Source organism: Diadema antillarum, unplaced genomic scaffold (genome assembly GCF_040938485.1).
Source record: "Diadema antillarum isolate AM-2024a unplaced genomic scaffold, OU_Dant_1.0 seq00001605_RagTag, whole genome shotgun sequence".
Classification (NCBI taxonomy): domain Eukaryota; kingdom Metazoa; phylum Echinodermata; class Echinoidea; order Diadematoida; family Diadematidae; genus Diadema; species Diadema antillarum.
In genome coordinates, this window is record NW_027272318.1 from 228,898 (window position 1) to 253,975 (window position 25,078).

The window sequence follows — 25,078 nt, forward strand, 5'->3', positions numbered from 1 at the left end:
AATGCATAAAAACAGTTTCACATGAACTGTATGCATATTAAACATATCAGATATTCATATTTTGTATCTGTTCAGGTATTTTGTGCCCTGTAAGGTGTATGTGTGTGATGCGTAAATAAATAACTTATGTGAATAAATAAACAAAGACAAATTCAAATTCAAATTTTCAAAAATTCAAATTCAAATTCAAATTCATGAAATTCGAATTCGACATACTGTAAAAGTGGAAATTTTCGCGGTGTTGAAATTTTCGCGCATTTCGCACAACCAGAAACTAGTGCGAAAATAAAAGCACGCAAATATTTTTGCTTGCCATATGATGCTGTTTGGGATGTCTTGATTCCGCGGAATTAAAAACATGCGAAACTCTTCTCACTCAGCCAAGCGCGAAAAATTAGTCGCGCGAAAATATCCACTTTTACAATTGATACATACAAACATATTCGTATGTGTGTACATACAGACATATATGTACATTTATACCAGCGCTCACAAGGCCCATGTAAACAGAGTGATTTAAAAGATCTATTTTAATCGCTGTGTTGTGCGCTTTCAGGGTGTTGCTGCTGTGAGCCCGGCCACCTGCCCCGCATGCTGTCCGCCAACGCAGCCTTCGGTCAGCGCTGGCTGTCCTGGCAAGTGACCGCCAGCAAGTACGTCCTCCTGGGCTACAGCATCTCAGACAACTGTGCATCGTCCATGCTGCAAGTCTTTGACCTACGCAACATCCTCATCTCCTATTATGTAAAGGTGAGCAAGTCGAATCTCTCTCCATTATTGCATGATGTGTTTGTTGTGTGAATACGTGCCTTCAAACATATACTACACCTACCTACGTATAAACCCTCAAGGCCAACCAGAGCATTTACCAACCGAGGGTTCCCTTGGTTTCTGCCTAAGTCAGTGGATTTTTTTTGTTGTTGTCTTAATTGTAGGTCTTCCAAACTGTATGAAATGTGTGAAATAGATATGTTAGGAGAGGTCCATGTCTTTAGTATACTGATTCTGGTAATATTTTGGGGGGATAAGAAAGATTTGGAATGTACAAGATATGGATGTAAGTGTTAGTGTGTTCGAAGAGTAACGGCAAAAAATATTTTGCATGGTTTATGCATCATTGTGGAAGGCATTCTAGTTTGTGTTTTAATTGCATGTGTATATTTGTGTATGAGTGTTTGTGTGTCAGGATATGCGTGTATGTTTGTGCGTATGAGTCCGTGTTTGTGGTTGTGTCTCTGGCTGTCTGCATGTAAGTGTGTGTGTGTCTGTGTGTGTGTGTGTGTGTGTGTGTGTGTGTGTCTTTGTCTGTATGTTTCTCTGTTATTGTGTTGTATGTGTATGTGTGGTTATCCTCCAGAAAGTTGCCTACAGCACTCCACCAGAAGGCAGAGCTCCGAAGAGCTGACACAAAAGTGCCAGGATGTATGCACACTTCAGACTTCACAAAAAGTCTGCGATTTCCTTTGCTGATGACAGCAAAAAAAAACCAAACTGATATTTCTTATTTATTCGCCTACAGTTGTGTCGTAAAATTTAAACAAATATGGATGCTTATTATACAACCCATTATGTCACATACCTCAAATACACTCTCATTTTACACTCCTGTCACATTTACTCTGAAAATGAAACTAACGGAAACACTGTAAACACAAATTGCTTCTCTTCCACGATTACTACTCAGTATCTAAATGATGAAATGTTTTCCCAAATTGGCATATATGCACAAACAAGCAAATCTATGGTTATATGCATTCATTTCTATACTGCATGCAAATGGGGAAGTGGCTAATTATCGTCCACTGAACTTGCCTGTTATGCAATTTTAAGTTCTTTGTAAATTCGTAATCTCACAATCAATAATGAACATCACACTACATCTTTACTCAAGCTGAATTATCATATCAAAAAATCAACAGTGATTATAGGCCTTAAATTCACATCCTTTGCTTAGTCCAACAGGAAGAGTGAAAATAAAGTCAGTGCCTTGTAGAAAAAAAAAAAAAAGATTAAATATGTAATGTGATATTCTCTTTTTTTGTTTGTTTGTTAACCAGTGTGGCATTGTTTCATCTCATAACAACTTATAATGTTCATAATCAATGAGGGGTGTTGAAATAGTGTAGAGTTTCCTAGAAGTCAGGTTGTGTTATTGTAAGCAGTAGACATCTCACTTAAAATGAGAGTATACTCTATTCGAAAGAAAAACAGAAGCAACAGTGAGAGAAAAAAAAAGAATTTAAAGCAAAATCAGAGGAATATTAGAGATCATAGGTCATGTAAGTTTTTGTGTGTCATTTAACAAAGCATTCCTGTGGAAACCAGTTAGGATTTGTCCTTGTCATGTGTGAGTGATGCTGCCTGTGTGGGAGTGTGTGCTATTCCCAAATTTAACAACATGGAAAAATACAATGTATGATCTCTGATCACGACACGAATGTGACATGCATGCATACATTTCTCCGTTCATCACTGGAATCCATGATTGCAAATTTTGCCACTTGTAAAATTGATGCGAAGTCCAGATTCGTAGAAAATTAGTATCACATACATATACACGTACATTTACATTGTCCATTAGCAGAGTTGTTAATGTGATTCATCGTCATACCTTGCTACAAACATAAATGGTATGCAATCCTACTGGACCCCACAAAATTGCTTGTAAATTCGCAGTTTGCCATAACACGTGTGTTGCTATAATTGTAGATGTGAGACTTGATTATCACCAACATAATTATGATGTCATATCAAGTTCCGGCAAATCTGCTTCTGTCCACACAAAGTACAGAGCAGTGTCACGACAATTTGTACACTTCCTATCAACAAACATGGACATCATACATGATGTTTAATTGCTAGATTTTTGGCATGTGAGAGCACAATATGCCCTTTCAAATTTTGCCATCGTTCATCAGAAGGGGGAACACTTTTATATTTACCATTTGATGATGTCACAAAAGTTTCCCGAGCACCTCTTTCCCCACTTTACAGTGCACAGTCATAATACGGCATGGCATCTCCTAGCTACAAACACAGACTGTATACATGTTTAAATGTGACTCTGCACCTCAAAACAAACAAAAAGTCGCCAGACATGAATTTTTAGTTAAGACCATATTCTGAAAGAGCAGACTTTAAGCTTTAAAATGATGTTTAACTCAAATCAAATGGACTCTCCTAACCTATCTAAATATTGGAAAGAAAGCACAAACTCAGGAAAAGTGTGAACTGAGAAAAGAGGCTCTGAAGTACAGTGTCTATTCAAGTGCTTAATCTACAAAACCGTGCTGGCTGTGCGATGAATGGGACAAAAAACAGGAAGTAAACCACCAGAGTAAGAACAATGAAGGGATTATTAGATTAAACTGAAATTTAGCATGTTTCATTAACACACTTTGTCCACAATTAATGCCAACTTTAAAAGCAGTAGCACTATCCTTTCAAAAGTTATTAGAGTTGAAAGTGAAGAGTGTGGACGAGGTTTTTCAGAAATGAAAAAGGGATTCTAAAGACACACCTAATCACACTATTCTACAAAAAATGTACAGATAAACTGCTAAAAAAACACACTTTCCTGCCCGTTTTATGATACAAAATTTTAGCATAATGTAAAAGAAGACCCGCTCTTTCAGAAAATATGAAAAAGTCAAGTTCGGCTAGGTTGACCCATTTCACTTATTTTCAGTCCTCACGCAAAATCAGTGTGTGCGACTTTATGTTCGTTTTGAGGTGCACGGTCACAAATGTAGATCTACATCTCTTGTCTTCTTTCCAAGGTCGTGACCTGTCCTTTCAAATGTGTCATCATATTATGTAGGAAGGCTGGAACTCTGATATATGCCTTTCTATGATGTCACTTCTATGATGTCATATGCGCTTCATTCATAGCTCAGTTTTCCTCCAACATGCCATAGAGCATCAAAATGTGTGCCCCTATCTTTCCTGACAACAACAACAACAATAACAAAAAATATGTCCACGCATGATGTAATGTGTAGCCATTGTGTGCGTCGAAATGACAGCACATCCTTTCAAGATATGCGATCATTCACTCATTGGAAGGAAAGATGATCTTATTCTGTCGTGCTATGATGTCATTCAAGGTCCTAACCCTTTAACACACTCCCCCATATTCCAGCCCTCTATTCCTCGTGTTATCTGTTGTTATGTGTTGGCTCGGATACAGATATTTTTCCACATCAGATATTCTGCGAAATGTCTTTCATCTACAATGTAGTTGGTATATTTAGTGTGTGACATCAAATCTCGTAAACCGACGCGTACCGGGCTAAACTTGCTTAGTCGTGTGACGTTATTCGACAAACGAAACAAAGATGTAAAATTCATGGCTTATACATGTGATACTTATCAATTTATATTCATTTCCTACTTCTGTTGGAGGAGAATGAAGCCCAAATGTCTCGACTGTAAAAAGCAGAAACATTCTTGGCATGAAGCCTGAAAATTAGAGTGAACGCCTTGTTTATGGAATGAAACTTTTGCAGATTGCCACTGGCATTCAATGCATTGTGTAGACAAACACTTTCATGTGCATTCTACTTTCGCAAATCTTGACTCCTCGTGAAATCTGTGAAAGTTTCGCGCACGTGGACATTTCTGGTTTTACAGGATGTGGTCTAAAGGAATGCAACAATACTAGAACATATCAGTGAAGTTTGAGGAAAATCAAGCAATTTGATAAATAGTTCTTTGATACAGCCATTGCTCGCTGAGAAGACTACAACATTTTGTAAGGTCATGCGTGTTTGTAACAATATAAAGAAAATATATAGAAAATTTAACATGTTTTCACTTTTCTAGCATAATGAAAGAGCACTTGACTTTAAAACCTCTTTTAGCTCTTTCAGAAAGCAGGGGGAATGATATTACTGTAAAACCAGAAATTTTCACATGCATTTTAATTTTGCGAATTTCGGAAGAGCCAAGATTTGCAAAATTAGAATGCACATGAAAGTTCTTGCTTACACTGTCTTGATGCATTGAATGCCAGTGGTGATTCACAAATATGTCACGCCGCGGAAAAGGCAGTCAGCTCCAATTCATGAAAATTTCATGCTACTGATATTTCTTGCATTTATACAGTGTCTTAAATATGTCAGTAACAAGTTAAGGGAACATGTACTTTTCACCCCCCAAATTGGGAAATTTTGTGAATACCTGGTGATGCTATCTTTATGGATGAGTGATAGTCATGTGACTTCAGCAATTGTTCATTTTCTCTCAGGATTATCAGATCTTCCTAACCTATCAATGTGCATGGATCATGTGCTTGTGATACTAAGATCAGGATTTTTACTAAAATGCCAAACACACCGATTTGGAGAATGATTGGCGACCTTGTCTCGTAATGTGAAATGTCACGACGATTGTAAGACATCAGATATGCAACATTCCTTTCTTTCTTTGTCTCTTTATTGTAAATGTGTGATTTGAGGAATCACTGACGCATACTACTATGACATCATGTCGGTTACACTTAAAATGTCCCCCGTGTGACCCCTTTGCTCGTCATACCTTGGATGTTTCCATGACGCACCTGAGGAGAGCATGTGATTGGTCAGAAGCTATCTAGTTTTATTTGTGATGTGTGCATCGGATTACCTTTGTTAGTAGTCACATGCAATGTTATGCAACTCTATTTTGAAGAGACAGGAACCTGTTCACTCAAAAGGGCAAACTTACACCGTCTTTTCGTCTGAAAGTTTTTTTCAAGAAGAAAAATATCATGGGATGCAAACCTCTCTAGCAAGCCCATCCAATCTCTGTTCAAGGTGATGTGATGATGGTCAAAAAGATTGTCAAATGAAGATATAAATTTAATCATTTCTCAGTTTTAGTACACTAGACTTTATCATTTTCTTTAGTGCTCTGTACATTTTGAGTTTAGGTCTTAACTTTGCATTTCTGATTACCTATGTGAACATTTAGAGTGAGGTAGCACTTGATATATTTCATTTTATGATACGTGAGGCATCATGTTCTGCTCTGATGAGCATGTTTTAGCTTCAGACCGACAATTCATTGCACATATTTCATGAATGCAACTATGCAGGCACTTCTTCCTAGTAGCAACGCTGTTTATACTCTTCTGTATGGCATATTGTAACGTGATATACATCACAACTTATTCTGGAGGCAAGGTTGTTGACTTTCATCAGTCAGCGAGAATTGCTGTCAAAAGTCAGTTTGATGTGCGCCCACCGAAAGAGGCACTAATTTCCTTGCTCTCTTGTAGGATGTCTTATACTTCCATAGTAATGATTGTTTAAACTGTCGATCAAGATTCGGCAGACCGTATCACCGACCAAGCAGAAGTTTTGTGGCTTTTGTTCCTCTTCTGCAACCCATCTCCAGGGATGGGACTGTAAAATGGTCAATTAAGAAAATATGACTTGTACTTCCTCTTTTGTGGACCAATGCAACCACATGTTGTTTTTTGTGGATACTAACCACACTCTCGTAAATATATTTTTCATTCCTTCCCTGTTTCACCTTGTCAATATGGATGCTTTTGGTACAGGTTTAATCCATATATTCTTGAAAGAATATTTGTTGTTTGTGTGCTTTTTCTTTTATTCCTAAAATGATTTATGTGCTGGGCAAATGTTTTATGATTACTAGCGGTTACACAAATTAGTGATTCATGAATTCCAGAGGAAGAGCCCACTCTTCATTCTTTACATTTAGTGAATGTGGTTCATGCTGAGTTCAACTTTAATATTACATATTATTATGTGAAAATGCATTTACGTCTCTACATTTCATTGAGTTCTGTTTCATTGTAAATATGCTTTTGTACTTAAACTGTTACATTGAATGGTATGCTTAGAACTAACCTCAAGGCAATACACAGTCACATGTCATTTTGTATGCAAGGGGGTGTCAACCATTCTTTTTGTTCAGCTTAATGGATGATACCAAGGAGCGGTCAAACAATGACCTCTCAAAATGTTTTCTAAGCTAGAAGAAGTGTTCTTGCTCTCTGCATTTTCAAGAATGATTCAGACTGTGCTCTTTCTATTGCAGTACAAACTTTGCTGTGTAAATCAATCTGATAAATGGAGTAAAGCATTCAGAGAATTCATGTAAGATGCAATGTTACTGATGCAGTCTTTGGTCTTCTGCTAGAATTACAAAAAAACAATAACAACCTTTTAAGAGTAATTAGAGTGCACTCCTGTTATAATGAACAGGGTAATAGCGAAATTTTTGTTACAACAAAGTAAAAATTCAGGTCTTAACATGATCATCTGTATATCTTTCTCTACTATACTGTTCGGTAATAGCGAAGTTTCAATGTAACAAGAGAAAACTACTGGTCTCAACGACTTAGTTGTAATGGGAATGCACTGTATTTAATTGACACAAACTGAGACAAATATTCAATCTCTTTGACATACATTTATTTCAAAATGAGATGAAAACATGTCCACTCACAAAGATTTTATTCTATTTTACATTTTTCCAACATTTCCAACGTTTTTATCATATGATCCAGAGCATCATTTACTATGTCGTGCGCTGCCCGAAGCTGAGCCAGTGGCTGGAAAACGAATCCCTGTCTGCCGCCCTCGAGCCCTGCACGGGGGCCAACTACGTGGACTGCGACCCGACCTTCAACCCCAAGATAGACGACGACTACGACCAGGTCAAGAAGGGGGTGACGCGGGACAGCTTCTGTGATTGCTACCTGGAGTGGATCCAGCACTGTGCCAGTAGGAGGCAGGAGGTACTCTCTCAACCAATCGGACCATTTAGGACATTAATGTCTTCTTCTTTTTCTGCCTGCACCTTTCGTGCCTTGCCTGCAGAGCAAAGGGACATGTTTGTAGAATTTGACTTGAAATTGCTCTGAGAAGTAGAGAAGAAAAAAAAAATCCTAGCCAATATTTTGAATATTATCTGGAGTGAAGACTAACATCACTTGCAATGAAAATGTAGAAATCATCAGTGTTGTTACTGTTATGTCTTAATACTTCTCTTTGCTAATAGACCGATTTACAATTGAAGTCAAATTTATGAGTGTTACTTTCATAGTTACATGCTTTTCCATTTACCTGTTCGTATAAACTGTAATACTTGGAATCCACCCTGTGTTGTTGCTATGTTGGGAAAGCCTTGGGCAAGCTTTTTTGTTGCCAGGAACAACCTTTGTGCTAAAAAATATGTGGGTAAAATCTGAAAGTGTTAGAAGACCGATTCATTGTTGATATTCTATCATCTCCCTTGTGTACCACCAGCCCGTTGAGAGTTCCAAGGATTCCCAGCTTGTCACCCTGTGCTTTGGTCTCTGTGTGCTGGGGAGGAGGGCTCTCGGCACCGCATCCCACCATCTCTCCACCAGGTGAGTGCCCCCCCCCCCCCCCCCCACATCCCCCTTTGGAACTCTGGCTCCAACTCATACTTCATACTTGGTATATTTTGTTTGTTTGTATTTATGTGTCTGTGTTTGTGTGTGAGTGTGTGTGGGTGAGTGTATGTATATTTTTAATGCTTCTGCAACAGAGTGCTGCCAGAGGCACCTTTGTTGTTTTGGAGTAGGTAGTTAGAGAGACAGATAGATAAATGAATAGATAGATGGATAGATAGATAGATAGATAGATAGATAGATAGATAGATAGATAGGTACAAGTAGGTAGACAGATAGCTTTAAAGGTAAATAAGAAATAGATATATAGATTGAGAGAAAGGAGCAGACACAGGGAGAGAGAGAGAGAGAAAGAGAAGGGAGAGAGGGAGTATGCCCAGTTCTGATGCATTGGTAGTGGGGTGCACTTTTGTTCACTTAGGTCATTGTTAGAAGCCTCTGAATCCATTTTGTGCTCTTGCCTGTCTGATTATGAAGATAAATGCAGGTAATCCCATCGTTAGGTGTCATTTTTTACCATTTTAGCATTTATGCTGTACTTGTTATCATGTTATTTTGCTTGCTGTAAAAAATTAACAATTTTCTCGCGAGTAATTTTTCGCACTCACGCAGCTAAGTTGAATTTCACATGTTATACATGTTTTTGATTCCGCGGAATCTAAGTATTGAATATTATTACATACAACAAGCAAAAAAATGTGTGTTTTTATTTTATGCCTTATTTAAATAATTTGTCCATCCTTGTTGTTGTCCTTGAGACCATCAGAATGTGTCGTCATCTTTGTATGGCCATGTTCACCTGTTACTGCCCTTTGTGCCATGTTATTCCACCGTTATCCTTGGTACCAAAGAATCCCTGTCCTAGTCCTCACAAAACCACGTCATTAACCTGTTGGCTCACTTCGCAGCATCCTGGAGTCATTCCTCTACGGCCTGCACGCTCTCTTCAAGGGGGACTTTCGCATCACCTCGCCCCGCGACGAGTGGGTGTTCCAGGACGTGGAGATGCTACGCAGGTGCGTGGCGCCCGGCGTCAGGATGTCGCTCAAGCTGCATCAGGTAAGGCCCCTGACTCATCTTCCCCCAGTATTAAAAAAACAATTAAAAATCCTTCTCCCCTGCTCCGTCGTCAGATCAGGGACGATGAGGTGTTGATTGGAAGGCAGGTTTGGCGGTTTCTTCCCCAGACTTCTCGTAACTTTTAAGTGCAAAGGTCATAGGTTCAAACCCAGCCGGCAATTGACTGGTTTTAGATAATGTGTTCAAACGTATGGATATTTTTTTTTTCTCCCGAGTACCTTGTAATGGTCTATTCTGTTTGCCTGTGTCTGCTAAGTAAATGTCAGTGTATGGAATCCAGATAATGTCCATTACTCCATGGTCTATCAGGCAGTCTTCTTCCAAGCTCTCTGGTTCTAGGAAATGTCTACTATTGAAAGGTTGACCCTGTTACACCCTTTCATTTTGCAGAACATTTTCTCTATGCCTTTTACTCCCAGCTCTTTTGTATAACATTTCAAATTAGAGTACCGTTTTGTAGATCCTTTCAAATTGTAGAACCCAATTTAACCCTTTCATTCTCAGTACCTCTTTACACCCTTTCATTTTGTAAAGCAGTTTCTAAAATCTTTTCATTCCCAGCTCTTTTGTAGACCCTTTCAAATTGTAGAACCCATTTGATAACCCTTTCATTCTCAGTACCTCTATACACCCTTTCATTTTGTAAAGCAGTTTGTATAACCCTTTCATTCCCAGCTCTTTTGTACACCCATTCAAATGGCAGAACCCATTTTAACCCTTTCATTCTCAGTACCTCTTTACACCCTTTCATTTTATAAAGCAGTTTCTATAACCCTTTCATTCCCAGCTCTTTTGTAGATCCTTTCAAATTGTAGAACCCATCTTAATCCTTCATTCTCAGTACCTCTATACACCCTTTCATTTTGTAAAGCAGTTTCTAAAATCCTTTCACTCCCAGCTCTTTTGATAACCCTTTCAAATTGTAGAACCCATTTTAACCCTTTCATTCTTAGTACCTCTATACACCCTTTCATTTTGTAAAGCAGTTTCTAAAATCCTTTCACTCCCAGCTCTTTTGATAACCCTTTCAAATTGTAGAACCCATTTTAACCCTTTAATTCTTAGTACCTCTATACACCCTTTCATTTTGTAAAGCAGTTTCTATAATCCTTTCATTCCCATCTCTTTTGATAACCCTTTCAAATTGCAGAACCTTTTGATAAACCTTTCATTCTCAGTACCTCTGTACACCCTTTTATTTCATAGAACCCTTTTGATAACCCTTTCATTCTCAATAACATTTTGTATAGCAGTTTCTATAACCCTTTCATTCTCAGTACCTCTTTACACCCTTTCATTTTGTAAAGCAGTTGCTATCACCCTTTCATTCACAGCTCTTTTGTAGACCCTTTCAAATGGTAAAACCCAATTTAACCCTTTCATTCTCAATAACTCTTTACACCCTTTCATTTTATAAAGCAGTTTCTCTAACCCTTTCATTCCCAGCTCTTTTGTAGACCCTTTCAAATTGTAGAACCCATTTGATAACCCTTTCATTCTTAGTACCTCTATACACCCTTTCATTTTATAAAGCAGTTTCTACAACCATTTATTCCCAGCCTTTTTGCAGACCCTTTCAAACTGTAGAAGCCTTTTGATAAGTCTTTCATTCTCAGCACCTTTACACACACCCTTTCATTTTGTAAAGCAGTTTCTATCACCCTTTCATTCCCAGCTCTTTTGTAGACCCTTTCAAATTGTTAAACCCATTTCAACCCTTTCTTTCTCAGTACCTCTTTACACCCTTTCATTTTGTAAAGCAGTTTCTATCACCCTTTCATTCCCAGCTCTTTTGTAGACCCTTTCAAATTGTTAAACCCATTTCAACCCTTTCTTTCTCAGTACCTCTTTACACCCTTTCATTTTATAAAGCAGTTTCTCTAACCCTTTCATTCCCAGCTCTTTTGTAGACCCTTTCAAATTGTTAAACCCATTTCAACCCTTTCATTCTCAGTACCTCTTTACACCATTTCATTTTGTAAAGCAGTTTCTATCACCCTTTCATTCCCAGCTCTTTTGTAGACCCTTTCAAATTGTTAAACCCATTTCAACCCTTTCATTCTCAGTACCTCTTTACACCATTTCATTTTGTAAAGCAGTTTCTATCACCCTTTCATTCCCAGCTCTTTTGTAGACCCTTTCAAATTGTTAAACCCATTTCAACCCTTTCTTTCTCAGTACCTCTTTACACCCTTTCATTTTGTAAAGCAGTTTCTATCACCCTTTCATTCCCAGCTCTTTTGTAGACCCTTTCAAATTGTTAAACCCATTTTCAACCCTTTCATTCTCAGTACCTCTTTACACCATTTCATTCTGCAGAATTAGTAATCCTTTCATTCTTAGCGTTTCAAATTACATAATGAGAAGAAAAAATTTTTCGGGGGTGGGATGAAATAGAGTGGGAAAATTGATGGGAAAATGAGAAAAAAATGAAATGAAATGGCAGGAAAAAACCCCCCCAACCAAACAAGAAACTATGAAATATTAGTTCTTCCGCTATGCATTTTGTTGAACTAACTTTTGCAGGATCACTTCACATCTCCCGAGGAGTACGATGACCACCAGGCTCTCTATGATGCCATCTCCAGTCACGAACAGAATCTAGTGATCGCACACGAGGGAGATCCAGCGTGGAGGAACGCCGTCCTGTCCAACACACCGTCCCTGCTGGCACTCAGGTCAGTCTTAGCCACACTGTCTGCTTGTTCAGTGTGTGTGTGTGTGGTCTACCAACACAAGACTTTACATATCGGACTGAAAGACTGCAATTTTAATACGCCATGTGTACTTGATACCGACAGTGATCTACGTACAAGGGACTTTACCTGGTGGACTGACAGATATTTGGTATTTTGCGCACCCGACCCCCTTTCAGACTAGAGTGTTCTTGCATGGATGTACAACATGGATGTACAGTAGGACATTTTTGTGTGCCCGAATGGTCATGCATTGATGTGCCATGTGATATGCTGTATGAATGTACGTTGTACATTGAAAAGCAATGGTTTGACTATCATTTCGATGTATGATGTACATTCACATCTGAATGCTCTCATATCAATATGCCATAAAGTAGGCAGGGCTTTTTCGCAAACTATGTACCAATGAATCTAGCACAATGTAAAAACACAATTCGCAAAGCCCATGCAAAGTTTGTACTGCACAAGGGAGAAACTCATGCACATTTATGAGCTTCTCATAAAACACAACAGTGCATGAGGTCTGATGCTGCCATACGATTACCGCATATTGGGACGTTGTGTCTGAATGGTCTTATATTAATATGTGGTATATATCCATATGTCATTTGAATATACAAATGTATGTGATAACTTGGTGTGTCTGATAGTGCTCAGAGATACCAGTCATTGGGAATGGGGTGATCTGGACTCACTCGAGAATTTTTACATATTTCTCTTAGACTGCTGTAATTTAATCAACATATTGCACGAGATTCCAGTAGCAGAGACAAAAAAACAAGAATAGCAACATACTGCTATGTGTTTGGGTTTGCATGTGCATGTGTGTGTGAGAATAAAACAAAAGTGTTTGTGTGTGTGTGTGTGTGTGTGTGTGCAATTAACCACAGAATATTGCCAGTGCGACAGGCTAATAAGGAATCATAAGAGCAGACAGAAAATTAACATGCTGCTATGTGAAAAGTGTGTTGCATTAAAGTGAGCAGATTGTGGCCCTTAAACATACATGCCTCCTTTCATCAAATATGATGGAAGAGAAGGTCACATTGTAATAGCATGAAAGTCACAGCGCGATAGCTCTGAGTACTGTAAGAATCGAATAGCCACTGACGCCTGTATGACTTTAGCTACTCATTACTTGGTAGTTCATTGGTGCTTCAGTTGAAATTCCAGCGCAAGAAGAAGTCATGAGGAAGTTCTTTTCCTTAAGAGTGCCTCCCTCTTCCTGTCCTGAATCCAGTCGGGACTTCACCAGAATGTAGCAAAATATCGGCAAGCTCATAAGCCAGGCAGTCCATCATGGGGACTCTCCTCACATTTTAAGAAATGTAGAATATGTGCTGAATTTCTTTTTTTTTTTTCTTTTGATATTTTTTTCTTTAACCTATCTCGCTGTGAATCTAGTGCGGATATCCATTTTCTGTCTCTTCAGAGGAGCATCAGGCTTTCTGGGAATGACAAGAAGGAAACATTTAATTTTCCTGTGAGGCCTTGTGAAGAAGTTGTGCTAGAATATGGCAGTGGAGTTGGTCCCATCCACCCCCCCCCCCCCCCCCACCCTCGCCCTCTTCTCCTCCAAGTTGAGAAAAGATTTTTTGATGATTGCAGAGCGGCTACGTTTCCGGTAGTCAGTGCTGAACGTGGCTGGACGCTAATCATTCATGAACCAGGCGAGCCCAAAATCAAAACATTTATTTATGTCACGTTCTGAGATGCCCTCCAAGTTTGCCCCTGTTTAACCCACTCTCCCCCCCCCCCTCCTTTTTGCCACAAATTGATGACATCACCAGATGTTCCAGAGAAACAAGAATATCGTGTGAAACAAGGTTTGTTGCCGATTAGGAAAGTCGCTTTGTGGTTTCAGTCAAAGTGCTAAAGAAACAGTGAGTAATTTGTCACTCCTACGCGTTTCGGGTCAAGTGCAATGTTTGGCTGGCAACCAAAGGAAGATTTCTATTCTGCACGAAAACGCGTCCCATTTCGTACAGGCAGACATTGGGGAAGCCTAATGCTTTAAGAGTGGTGATTACATACTGGCGATGTCAAGGTTTGTGTTGGGCATTTAAAGGCCCTCTTTCTTGCAGGTCCTGACTCTTTTCAAGTTACAAGTATAGACTTGCAATTAGCCCTAGAAGTCGGGTTGTCTCAAATTTTGGATCAAATCAAATCAGAATGTATTCCAGTGGTTGATAATTTGTACTGACATGAGGGTAATACAGCACCCCAGGGTCATCAAAGCATATTCAGGGTTTATTAATTGACATACATGTACCAGTGTTAGCTATTGAAGAAATTGGATCTCAAGTTTTGTGTACACATGTATTCTGTTGATACCAAAATACATTTCTGTGTTGTGTTCCAAATTAACGATAAAAGGGTGGTCATCAGTTCAAGTGCAATCTTTGTGCAGTAGAGTTCATACAAAGTAACCTGATTTGTTCCTGTTTGTGTGGCAGACATTTAAAAGAAAAATAAAACCAAACTTCTGAATGTTATTCATATTTGACTAACTTCTTGTTAGCATTGACGTCATATTCATAAGTTTTATATAATTTGTTTGTTTTTACATAAGACAAAGCAAAGCAAAACATAAGCTGTGATGAAACATTAATAGATACAGCTTTGAGTACTGTATTTATAAACTCCCTTCAGAGTTGCCATGCAAGTAAACAAACTTTCTTTAAACAGAGATTAACTCTAAACGTGTGGAGTGTGTGTCTAGATGAAAGATGTTGACATAGGTAGACTCGTCTAGTGGTGCCCATGCTGAGACAGACGTCATATTGCCCATTACCCAATTTTCTGGAGGAAGTCCTCATTCCATTACCCCTTGAATGAGCGCACCTAAATTGAATTAGCTATGGTTCACAGACACCGTTGGCCATAGTATCTGCTTGGGCAGCATATTTCAGGCTACTACGAATTATATTTAGATTTGATATTTCGAGAGTGAATCAGTTTGAAAAAAACACCAAACAACTCCGAATGTAGGCAACCGTCGTCATTGCTGGTTGGCAGTCTATTTCCATTCAATATATACACTAGTCAAGATTGTAAAATGCATGTGTGTATATACATGTATATCTATACACACATATATATAAGAAGTAGATAGTACTGAGCTCAAATTCATGTGCAATAAAGACTTCTGGTTTTATGCTGCGTTAACAAAAAAAGATTCATTATTCTTTTGATGAGAAAATTGAAGGGCTTTCTATTGTTTGTTACTGCTTGTTTCAATGCCCAAATGGTCTGTGAATTGACTGATTAGCTGAACTTGAACCACGAAACCATGTAACTATGACAACCATATTAGCTGTCGATAACTCTTCATATAATTATTGTGGTTCCCCCCCCCCCCCCCATCCATGTAGATGTTATTCTCAATTAAGATCTGTTTTCCTTTCGTTAAAGTGGTCTCAGCTGTCTACATCGCGCTGTGTGCTACGGGCCCACAAGACTCTTTTAATCATCTTATCTTCTAAACAACTCACGCTATTTATATCTCATCATTGCATCTCTCATTGTACCCATCGCAATTAAACAGCGAGGATGGAATCGGGGCATACCAGACCGATACATCCTCGCTTCCATCACCGAGGGACCAGTGTTCTTAATGGACCCTGACAGGTGATTCCCCCCACCACACCCATTCCCAACTCCCCCATTCCCAGAACATACCTGTTGATTAATGTATCTGTGCATTGGAGCAGATGTCACATCCCTGCTCATTCAGGAAGGGTGGTTCCAGGAGGAAACTCTACTCATTTTCATCCCACTATTGGTAATTATCTTTTTTTTAATATCTTTCCCACCCCCCCCCCCCCCCCGCCATCTGATGTGATCTTTCACCCCCAATCTATCATCGAGGCAATTTTTGTAATGATCCCATTAAATACTGCTCGCTCACTCTTCTCGTCAAGAGCAGAAGTAGCCATGGAGGTATTTGTGCAAGAGACTAGGATTGTATTTTGGGCCTACTGTTTATCATGCACTTCTCTGATGACTTGGCACTGGAGAGATGTGGAAAATTTGTTGGTCACACAGTGACTGGGCATATAGTGTCCGAGCTGCTCATGTTCTATGCATTCTGCAAACCATCTCAAAGTGCAGAATAGGCACAGTATATGACCATGATCTTTAGCATGGCTATATATACTCAAACACTGAATAATCTGTTTCATTTGTGTTGATGAAGGGCAATTTGTCAATCAGTTGTAATAGAAACAACTCAACTGAAGAATCATTCATTTGGATAAATGAACAGAACATGCTGCTATAGGGGATCTGAACCATCACCGGCTATCAGGTGGAAGCTCTGTAGTCTAGTGGACAGACACCTGTTTAGCAATCAGGAGGTTGTTGGTTTATGGCCATGATTGTTATCATGGCCATTTCTCAAACACTGAATAATTGGTGTATATTTACATTGTGAAGGGCAGTTTTTGTCAATCAGTTGCAATAAAAACAACATGATACCAGAATCATTAATTTGAAGAAAGTGTCTTGAACTTTGAAGAGTGCAAAATGTGACAGGGCAAACTAGCTGGTATAATGCCAGTGGCCTTTGTGCAGGCATGGAAGAAAACAGAAAAACATGGATATGTAGGTAAAGGCTATAACACAGCAATGACAAGTAGGTTATCTTGGGCCTATTTGTTGTGACTGATGGCTTCCCATTGTAGAAAAGCAATGTTGTTTCATCAAATTCAAGCTGTGAGAGGTGATGTTTACCAGATCCACTAAAATTTGTGAGATGTAAGGTGAAACTGTTCAGCCACACAAACTTCTCAACGATCTCAACTTCACCAACTTCTGATCTAATGCTAGTCATTGCCTGTGTGACGGGAATTTGATCATACTTCTACTGTGAAGGTCTTGTTCCAGATTTTGTGCATCCTTGAAAGTTTGTGACCCTAGCAATATAGATGTCAAATGAAACTAAAGATGTTGAATATCGATGAAATAGAAACTAGCGGGGATGATGAATGCTGAAGTGCAGTTACTGCTTCAGCTGAACCAGCCTTGACTCGAGTTGAAACGGCACAGCAACAATTGCTGGAAAAATGCAATTTCCTCCCTAATTAGGTGTTTGAGCAGCTGTGGAATGACCGCTTCATTCATCAGCAGCGAACTCTACACCAGTCCACCAGCCCTGGGGGCTGAGTTATAAATGATCACACCTTTGTCACATTCCACCCTTGACATACAAAAGCTGCTAATTTAATTAGATTGTGGAATGTCGGGTAAACCTGTAGTTCCACTTCATCTGTTATATAAGCTTGTGTCATTGTGTTTTTCTTACTCAGCTCTCTTGGTTATTAAAGTGAAAACTTCACCTCCAGTGGTGACTTTGCTGTAGTGTTCAAGAGAAGCTTGTTGAATGGTAGTATTAGTAGTTGTAGTAGGAGTAGCAGGAACAATGGTAATGATGATATAAATAGTTAGAATAATAATCATTGAAATTGATGGTAATAATAGATTTGATAGTGATGATAAGGATTGAAATGACGGTGATAATGATGATAATGATTATGATAAATCATAATTCTTGTTTTATAACTATTTTGTCTTATCATCTTATTTGTAATATATGTTCTATGGTACTCAAATAGTTTTTTTCTTTTCAGACAGAAATAGAAATTTTTTAATAATAGACCGCGAATTGGCCCTTCTCATCTCCCTCATTCTGAAAATTTGCTTGTAGATAATGCATCTCGAACTTGATTCTCAAGTCTCCTTGCTTGCTTTTACCAAACTGAATGTAAACCCAAACATACATTATGGAATCTGTTTACTCACCAAAATCATCTAACTTTTAAGATATATGGAATGTTTATCAAAAAATATATCATCTAATTTGTGAGATATATCAAATGTGTCCATATGGATAAAAAAATATAATTCAGCGCTTGTGGATCCAGGAGCCTAATGCTGTGTTCATGATTCATGTCAAATATCACTTGAATATTTCTCTGTCGGATTGTCGTTTTTCTTAGCGTAATTGCGTGATTATCAGAATATTGCATGCAGCCCCAAGGCTACATGTAGCAGAATAGATTACTTGCAAGATTTTAGAGTTATGATATGTTTGCCATGGGGGAAAATACAGACGGACTGTATGCTCGGGCATCCGCAAACAACCTGAAGCAGTTTTTAACATACATGTGACTGGCTTTGTTCCATAAAGATTTTGGAACAGGCTTCACTTGTCATTGCAATATCAGCATTGAGTGGGTGAGTATTTCAGGTAGGGGAGGAAGGACGTTTTAAAGACACTGAGGACCTGACAGGGGATGGGATCGTTGCGTATGATCGGACCGGACCCCTGGAAGCTGAATCTAGGTTAAGGAGACGTCCGTGGGCGGGTGAGGGAGAAGGCGGCAGCAGCGTTACGTTGATACTCCGTCACAAACCCCTGTAACAGAGACTGGAGACCAACCCCAAGAGAAAGAAACCTACTTAGCTGTAGAATTACAAGTTGCTTTCATTGCACAGATGTACCTCGAATGCTCTAGAATTATATAAAAGAGTACAAACTTTTTCTTCAGTATTCCTAAATATGAATGATGATGCCATTACTTGACTTGATCTTGATATTGGTATTCTGCTACAGATATCCCAGTTTCTGGGGATGCAGCAGGCAGCTAGAATGTCTGACACCCGCCCTCAATCCTCTGTGTCGATTAAAAATTACCAGTAATATATAAAGAGGTTTTATGCCTGTGTTTCTGAAGCAAATTTCGGTTATACCTTTAATGTTTAATGAGTTTTTCATTTAAGTTCTTCCCATCTTACCTCACGCTCTTTTGCATGATTAGAATGTCCGTCCTGTCTGCTGCTTTCAAACACAGACCCAACTCTGCCGTGACAGGCACCAAAACCACATTGGCAGCACCTGCTGCATGTATCGGTTGGCTGTATGGTGGAAGCAAAGAATGAATCGTTGATTGAACTGTTGCCCAACCGAAGGATGTGGTGGCATTCCTTGTGAGAGCATGTAGGAGGCGCAGAGGAACAATAAAAACCGTCTAGCCCAGGTGAATGCACTGGCGGCTCACGCTGGTGTCAGGAAATGGTTGAATGTATAGCTTATGGGGACTGCACTTTATTGCCAGCTGGCTAATGGGCAGCCTCCTCGGCAGACTCCTAGGGCCCCATTCACACTGCAACTGGGGGTAGATTTTGACGGAAGATAAGGCGTGTTGTTTGATTGGGGGTGAGTTCACCGTACTAGTACCATAGATTGGAAGAGAACATTTGCATCGCTTCTTAATGCTTGATTCTGTCCTTCATGATTGTGTGGTTTTAAGCAATCATACATTGCATCTTTTTTTTTTGAGGGGGGGGGGGGTAATGAGAAGATATTCCTGTTCACATTGGCCTTATTCACCAGAAAATTGTGGGGACATTGCTGCAAACTCTCTGGCAGTTGCAGTGACTTCTCCAAGACATCTTGTCTGTTGTGGAGATGCCTCATTACCGTTAGGTGGTTAATGGGTTTCTGCAAGGTTGCGGAGACATTACAGAGACATTTGCCCTGTCATGGACAAAATCATTGTCTGAGATGTGGTCACAATTGATGGAGACATCGCAAAGTAAGGAGACGTCTCCAAGACCAGCTGGAAACTGGAAAAAGTCTCCTAAAATAACATGTTTAATGTTCCCACAACTTTTCAGAAACCCGACTAGTCTAGTCTCCAGGAGACGTCGCAGAGATATCACAGACACGTTGCTGCAACCAGTGGAGACTCCATTTGCCACCAGGTCGCCACATAGCCACCTTTTTAAGCTGCCTCTTTTCCAAGACCTGGACTAAACTTGACCCAAATCTTGCCCTGAACCAATGGAGCCTGTTCACACTTGTCAAGAGCGAGACTGTAGGGCCCCCAAGCCCCAATCAAGCTCAGGCTTGCTCCGCTCCACCTGAGTCCAGGAAGAGACATAATGTGTGGAGGAGGCAGTGTGTATGTCTGTCTGTCTGTCTGTCTGTTTGTCTGTCTGTGTCTGAGCTCTCCCTCTCTCGTCCCCTATTTCTCTCTCTCTTATTTTCCTTTCTCCCTCCAAAACAGTGGCTCCCAGCTCAAGGTCACGTAACATTCATGCTCGCGCTGGTTTCCCTTCTGTGAGAGATGGATTAGTCATGGCGATGACCTCCGTGGGAAGGTTAAGACGTTGCAGCTTCGAAAGCCGGGGAAGATGAGGCCTGCTTTTTTCCCTTTCCTCAGAGTTTCTGTCAATCATGCTGAGTGGGTAATGACAGACATCTTCGACTTGTTGACAGACACTCGTTAGGAGGACTGAAATTACTTTGCAAATTTGTTTGCCCTTCCATCTTCATAGATAACACTGTTGCAGAGGAGCTTGGATGAGAATCTTGAAGGCATCCTTGCACATTCCATGACAATTTAAAGGGATCGAGGAGTTGTGTAATGTACAAAAGTGTAGTGGTTCCTCACCAGATGGACATGGACAGCTAGAAAAAGAGAGGGTACTCAGGGAGCCAATCATATTGCTATTGGCTAATAATTATTGTTGGAGGCTAAGGACATCAATTAAAGAAGAGCTGATGGCCCAAACATTGTGCTGATACATGTGAACATTGAATATTTTTTATCCTGCCTCTGAAATGTTACTCATGTCTCAAATTATAGCAGTGTGTTATTTACAACTTAAAAGGACAACCTATGCAGAGAGCCTAAAGGGTGTTAACCCGTATCAAAGTATCAATTCAACAACACCTATTTGCTTCTCATCTTACAATATGCACTTGCTCTGTTAGTGAAAAGTGAATATACAGAGAAGAATCTTGCAACTCAAAGCCTGATATACACCTGTATGATATACTTTTGGAGGTTACGTTTCAGCATTTGTGTCAGTAGTCCTCCTACGTGGGAGAAGAACTACTGTAAAACCAGAAACTTTCGCTTTCATGAAACTTTTGCGAAGAGCCAAGATACGAGAGTTAGATACATGCAAAAGTGTTTGTCTACACAATGCAATGAATGTCAACTCCTGGCAATTCGTGAAACTTTTACGTCGCAAAAATGGCCAAAGCTCCAATTCATGAAAGTTTCATGGCGTGAATGTTTCTGATTTTACAATAGTTTTGGGTGAGACATCACACCTTGGACAGAAAAGTGAGTTTGACAGAAAAGGAGAGGGATAAAAAAACTTTGCTAAACACATGTAAGATTTGATCTAGACAAAGACCTCAGAGAGTTGTTGTCTTCATCACAACATGCCTAAATGGAGGTCGTGTACAAGAGAGATATCTCCTGTTTAACCTTTATCTGCTCAGAAATCCATCTCTAACCCAGAGTATTTCAAAGAAGTCTTACGCTGCGAGGTTCACCTGGCCTGTCTAGGGCACTGGCTTCAGTCATCGTTGTGCTATAATTGATTCGCGGCAAAACAATATCTTCTCATTAAAGTCTCGGAGATACGATCTGAGCTGTGGTTTAGAAGCTCTCTTGTGCCAGGGTTTACGCAAAGGTGCCTTCATGCAGGTGCCATGGGTTGCCATGGTAATGTTAGATTTCCCTATCAACCAGATGACATGCCACTTTTGATCGCGGTATGAGGTCCTCAGAGTTCAGTCTGGCTTTAGCTGTTTGATGTTATTACACTCAAATTGTCCTTTCTTCTGTCAAAGCTGGTAGAAATACACAAGATTTTGTCATAGTTTCTTCATCTCAAATTGTCTATAGGTTTAAACAAAGGAGAATCTTGCATGATCGATTTTGAATGGGAGTAAAGAAATGTTTCGTTTTTATTCATTTTTGTTCATTCATCATTTTTCAAAATTAAATATGTCTCCCTTGAAGTTGCCTAGTTACTTTTTCTGTGTTTAATGATGTGAAAGCTATGTTTGATTGTACGGTAGTTTAATCTTTCGGTTGCTAGCAGTCTCATTTCTGTAGGTTCTTCACACAATAATCACAGATTCTATTGCAAGCAAAGGGTTAAGTGAAAAATGTGAGACACTCGGCTTCCAGGGGTTGCCTTAGTAGAGGTGACTTCCAATTGGACAAATCCTTTCCTCATTCGCATGCCGGAGACGTCGACCCTCGCCGCAAGTCACTTGGGAGAAGCTACTTTGTAATGCTCCCGTGACCGTGGCCATGGCAACGTGTATTTGCACATCACATTAGTGCGAGCAATCGGCGGCGGGAGAGCCGTGGCGAGGAATGTGACTAAGTCGCCAGCTCATCGTGTTCGCCGTCGGTTGGAACGAGAGATCTCGGCAGGGAGATCTCTTTTGCTTCCGTGTTTGGTTGCGTTCATGTTAGGTTGTTCTTGTTGATGGCAGCTCTGCTCTCCCATTGGGTATAATGTGGCTGCTGATAATGCAGGGCTCGCTGCATGAGCAAATTGGTGTGCTAAGAAACCTGCAGAGATCTTTAACCCCACAGTGCCAGTTCTCCTTGATAACTTCAAATTTGTACACCTGCCAAGATCAAGCAAGTTCCTGGATCCGATAGAATCTTAAAAAAATAAACCAAAATCTGTGCAATAAACATTTTCAACATTGCAGCAAGATCGCGTTCAACCCAAACGGGGTGCGCTGTGTGTGTCAATGCATGCCAGCCAAACTACTTCTGATGGCAAGATATGCTCTGACTTTGCAATTCCATACCTGCCCAAAATTCGCAGGAGTGTTCCTCTGTTGCATACCCCAAGGAATGCACCCACTCATTTACATAGTTTGGAAGTATCCCTTTAAATGCTCCCCAACTCTCCCATGCAGGTAGGAGTACAAAAAGGAAAAAGAATCTATTCCCCCCAAAACAGACATCTTATAAACAAGCATTATAAAAGAACAAGAGAGAACAATAGATGGAAAGACAAAGGTGTCCTGAGGATGAAGTCCCTGAAGAGGTTTGATATCAATTCAAGCCATTTATTTTTCAAGAAGGAAGTTTTGAACTAATTTCGGAAAAATTATGTGTCTTAGGGAATATCACCTCTTCTCTCAAGTGTATGGAGAGGGTGTCTCCTTCTTGTTATTATGTGAAGGAGAAAGTACGAGACCTCTTTCTGAGAACTCTGAACTGAACAAAAGCAGTTTTGAAAAGTGTGTGGTTTTTTTTTTTTTCCAAGAAGAAAATTCTGTTTAGAATATCTCTTTTCTAAAACAAGTTTGGATGCATTATTAATCCCATGTTCCTTGATCCAGTTTTTTTTTTTTTTTTAAATCAATTATCATAAATCTCTAGCATATCAACAATCTCTTTTTACTAATCATGGGTGCAGCATGACTCATATCATTATTTTATTTGACATTTTCCCCCGCCCCATGAAGTCAAAGAGGGGGAGGGTTTGGGGTTAATTGCACCATTCCTTCAAAAAGGAACACAGTGTAGTCAGATGAGTTGGATTATACATCTCTCCTTCCAAACCAGTCATAGTAACTAGACATTGAGATCCCTTGTCATGGATGACCGCGGGGTGGGTGGTTGAATTAGTGGGTTGGTCTAAAGTACTTGCTTGTAGTAGTAGTAGTAGTAGTAGTAGTGGTAGTAGTAGTAGTAGTAGTAGTAGTAGTAGTAGTAGTAGTAGTAGTAGTAGTAGTAGTGGTAGTAGTAGTAGTAGTAGTAGTAGTGGTAGTAGTAGTAGTAGTAGTAGTTGTAGTAGTAGTAGCAGTAGAAGTAGTAGTAGTAGTAGTAGTAGTGGTAGCAGTAGTAGTAAAAGTAGTAGTAGTAGTAGTAGTAGTGGTGGTAGTAGTAGTAGTAGTAGTCGTAGTGGTAGTACTTGTAGTAATGGTAGTAGAAATAGTAGTTGTAGTAGTGGTAGTAATAGTAGTAGTAGTTAGTTAATTTCTTTCGTTTTTCACAATTACACAAAAATTAAACAAATACAGTACAGGCTAAGAAAAAGGGGGGAAGAAGAAAAGAAAAAACCTCGATGATGGCTGCTAACTCAGCACAGCCGTCCTACCCCCCCCCCCCCCCCCCAATCCAATTCTGTTAAGCTGATTATTAGAGGATATGGAAAGATGCAAGTTTGTGAAGATGCATAACTATCTGTTGTTCCTTTATTGAATACAACAATAATTCAAATTTCTTAAATGGACAGGGAGAGTTCCTTGAGGGCTTTGTGTCAGAGAAGTCACTTTGTCTTTTAAGGGAGGACACATTGTCATGCAAGGTGATATTTTTGTGAATATGCAAGTAAAAGAATGGTAGTGAAGTGTAGTGTGATTCACTAATGTAAGAATGTTATGAGGATCTAACTGAGCTAGCCACTGTAGTGGAGGTTGACCCCCCACCTGGTTTGGATTCACCCATCACCCTGGGATGATGCAGCATGAGACAGAGGTTCAAAACTTCATGACTCAACCCTTTACCCCCATCGCAGTAAAAATGCAAGAGATTTTTATGGTCCAGTATTTTGTCTACCTCTGTCAGGTAGTGACACCTTCTCGATCCCCTGAGAAATGACGACACAAGGCAGTTGTCCAAACAGACGTGGAGCTACCTTTATCATTTGTTAGTATTTATTTGATGACAGCATTTTGAATGAGTAGGCCTACATCATCTCTTGTCATTTTTTCTTTTTTTTTTCATTTTGTTTCTCTTTAGTTTTCGTTTATTTGTTGGGGGCAGCATATTGAGTCTTTTGACTTCAAGTCGCAACTGGACACCTGTCGACATGCTTGCAGCAGTTGTTTGTGGTGGATGTCGACCTTCTCACCAGTTCTGTCTGTGGAGCCCTACTTTCACTTCTTGGATGAGTAGGTCACTTTCATGCACAATGTAAATCAACCAATCCTAAGAAATTACACTTGTTCAGAGATGGATATTGTTTGGGAGAAATCATGTTTTCTTCTGTACATCTTTTACTTTTGTCTTACCACATGTCCTAGACATCTCTGGACTGGATTTTCACATTAACCCGTTGAGGA

General features: G+C 39.7%; 1 protein-coding gene across 1 annotated transcript in view; it reads left to right on the plus strand.

The window, feature by feature from the left end:
- Positions 1-25,078, plus strand: part of LOC139711038 (pecanex-like protein 1) — a 135,734-nt gene that overhangs the window by 62,166 nt on the left and 48,490 nt on the right. Inside the window, exons 29-33 of the mRNA XM_071622962.1 lie at positions 557-750; positions 7,523-7,753; positions 8,265-8,368; positions 9,301-9,451; positions 11,999-12,150. Coding sequence (XP_071479063.1) covers positions 557-750; positions 7,523-7,753; positions 8,265-8,368; positions 9,301-9,451; positions 11,999-12,150 — 832 coding nt within the window. The remainder of the gene's footprint in view (positions 1-556; positions 751-7,522; positions 7,754-8,264; positions 8,369-9,300; positions 9,452-11,998; positions 12,151-25,078) is intronic.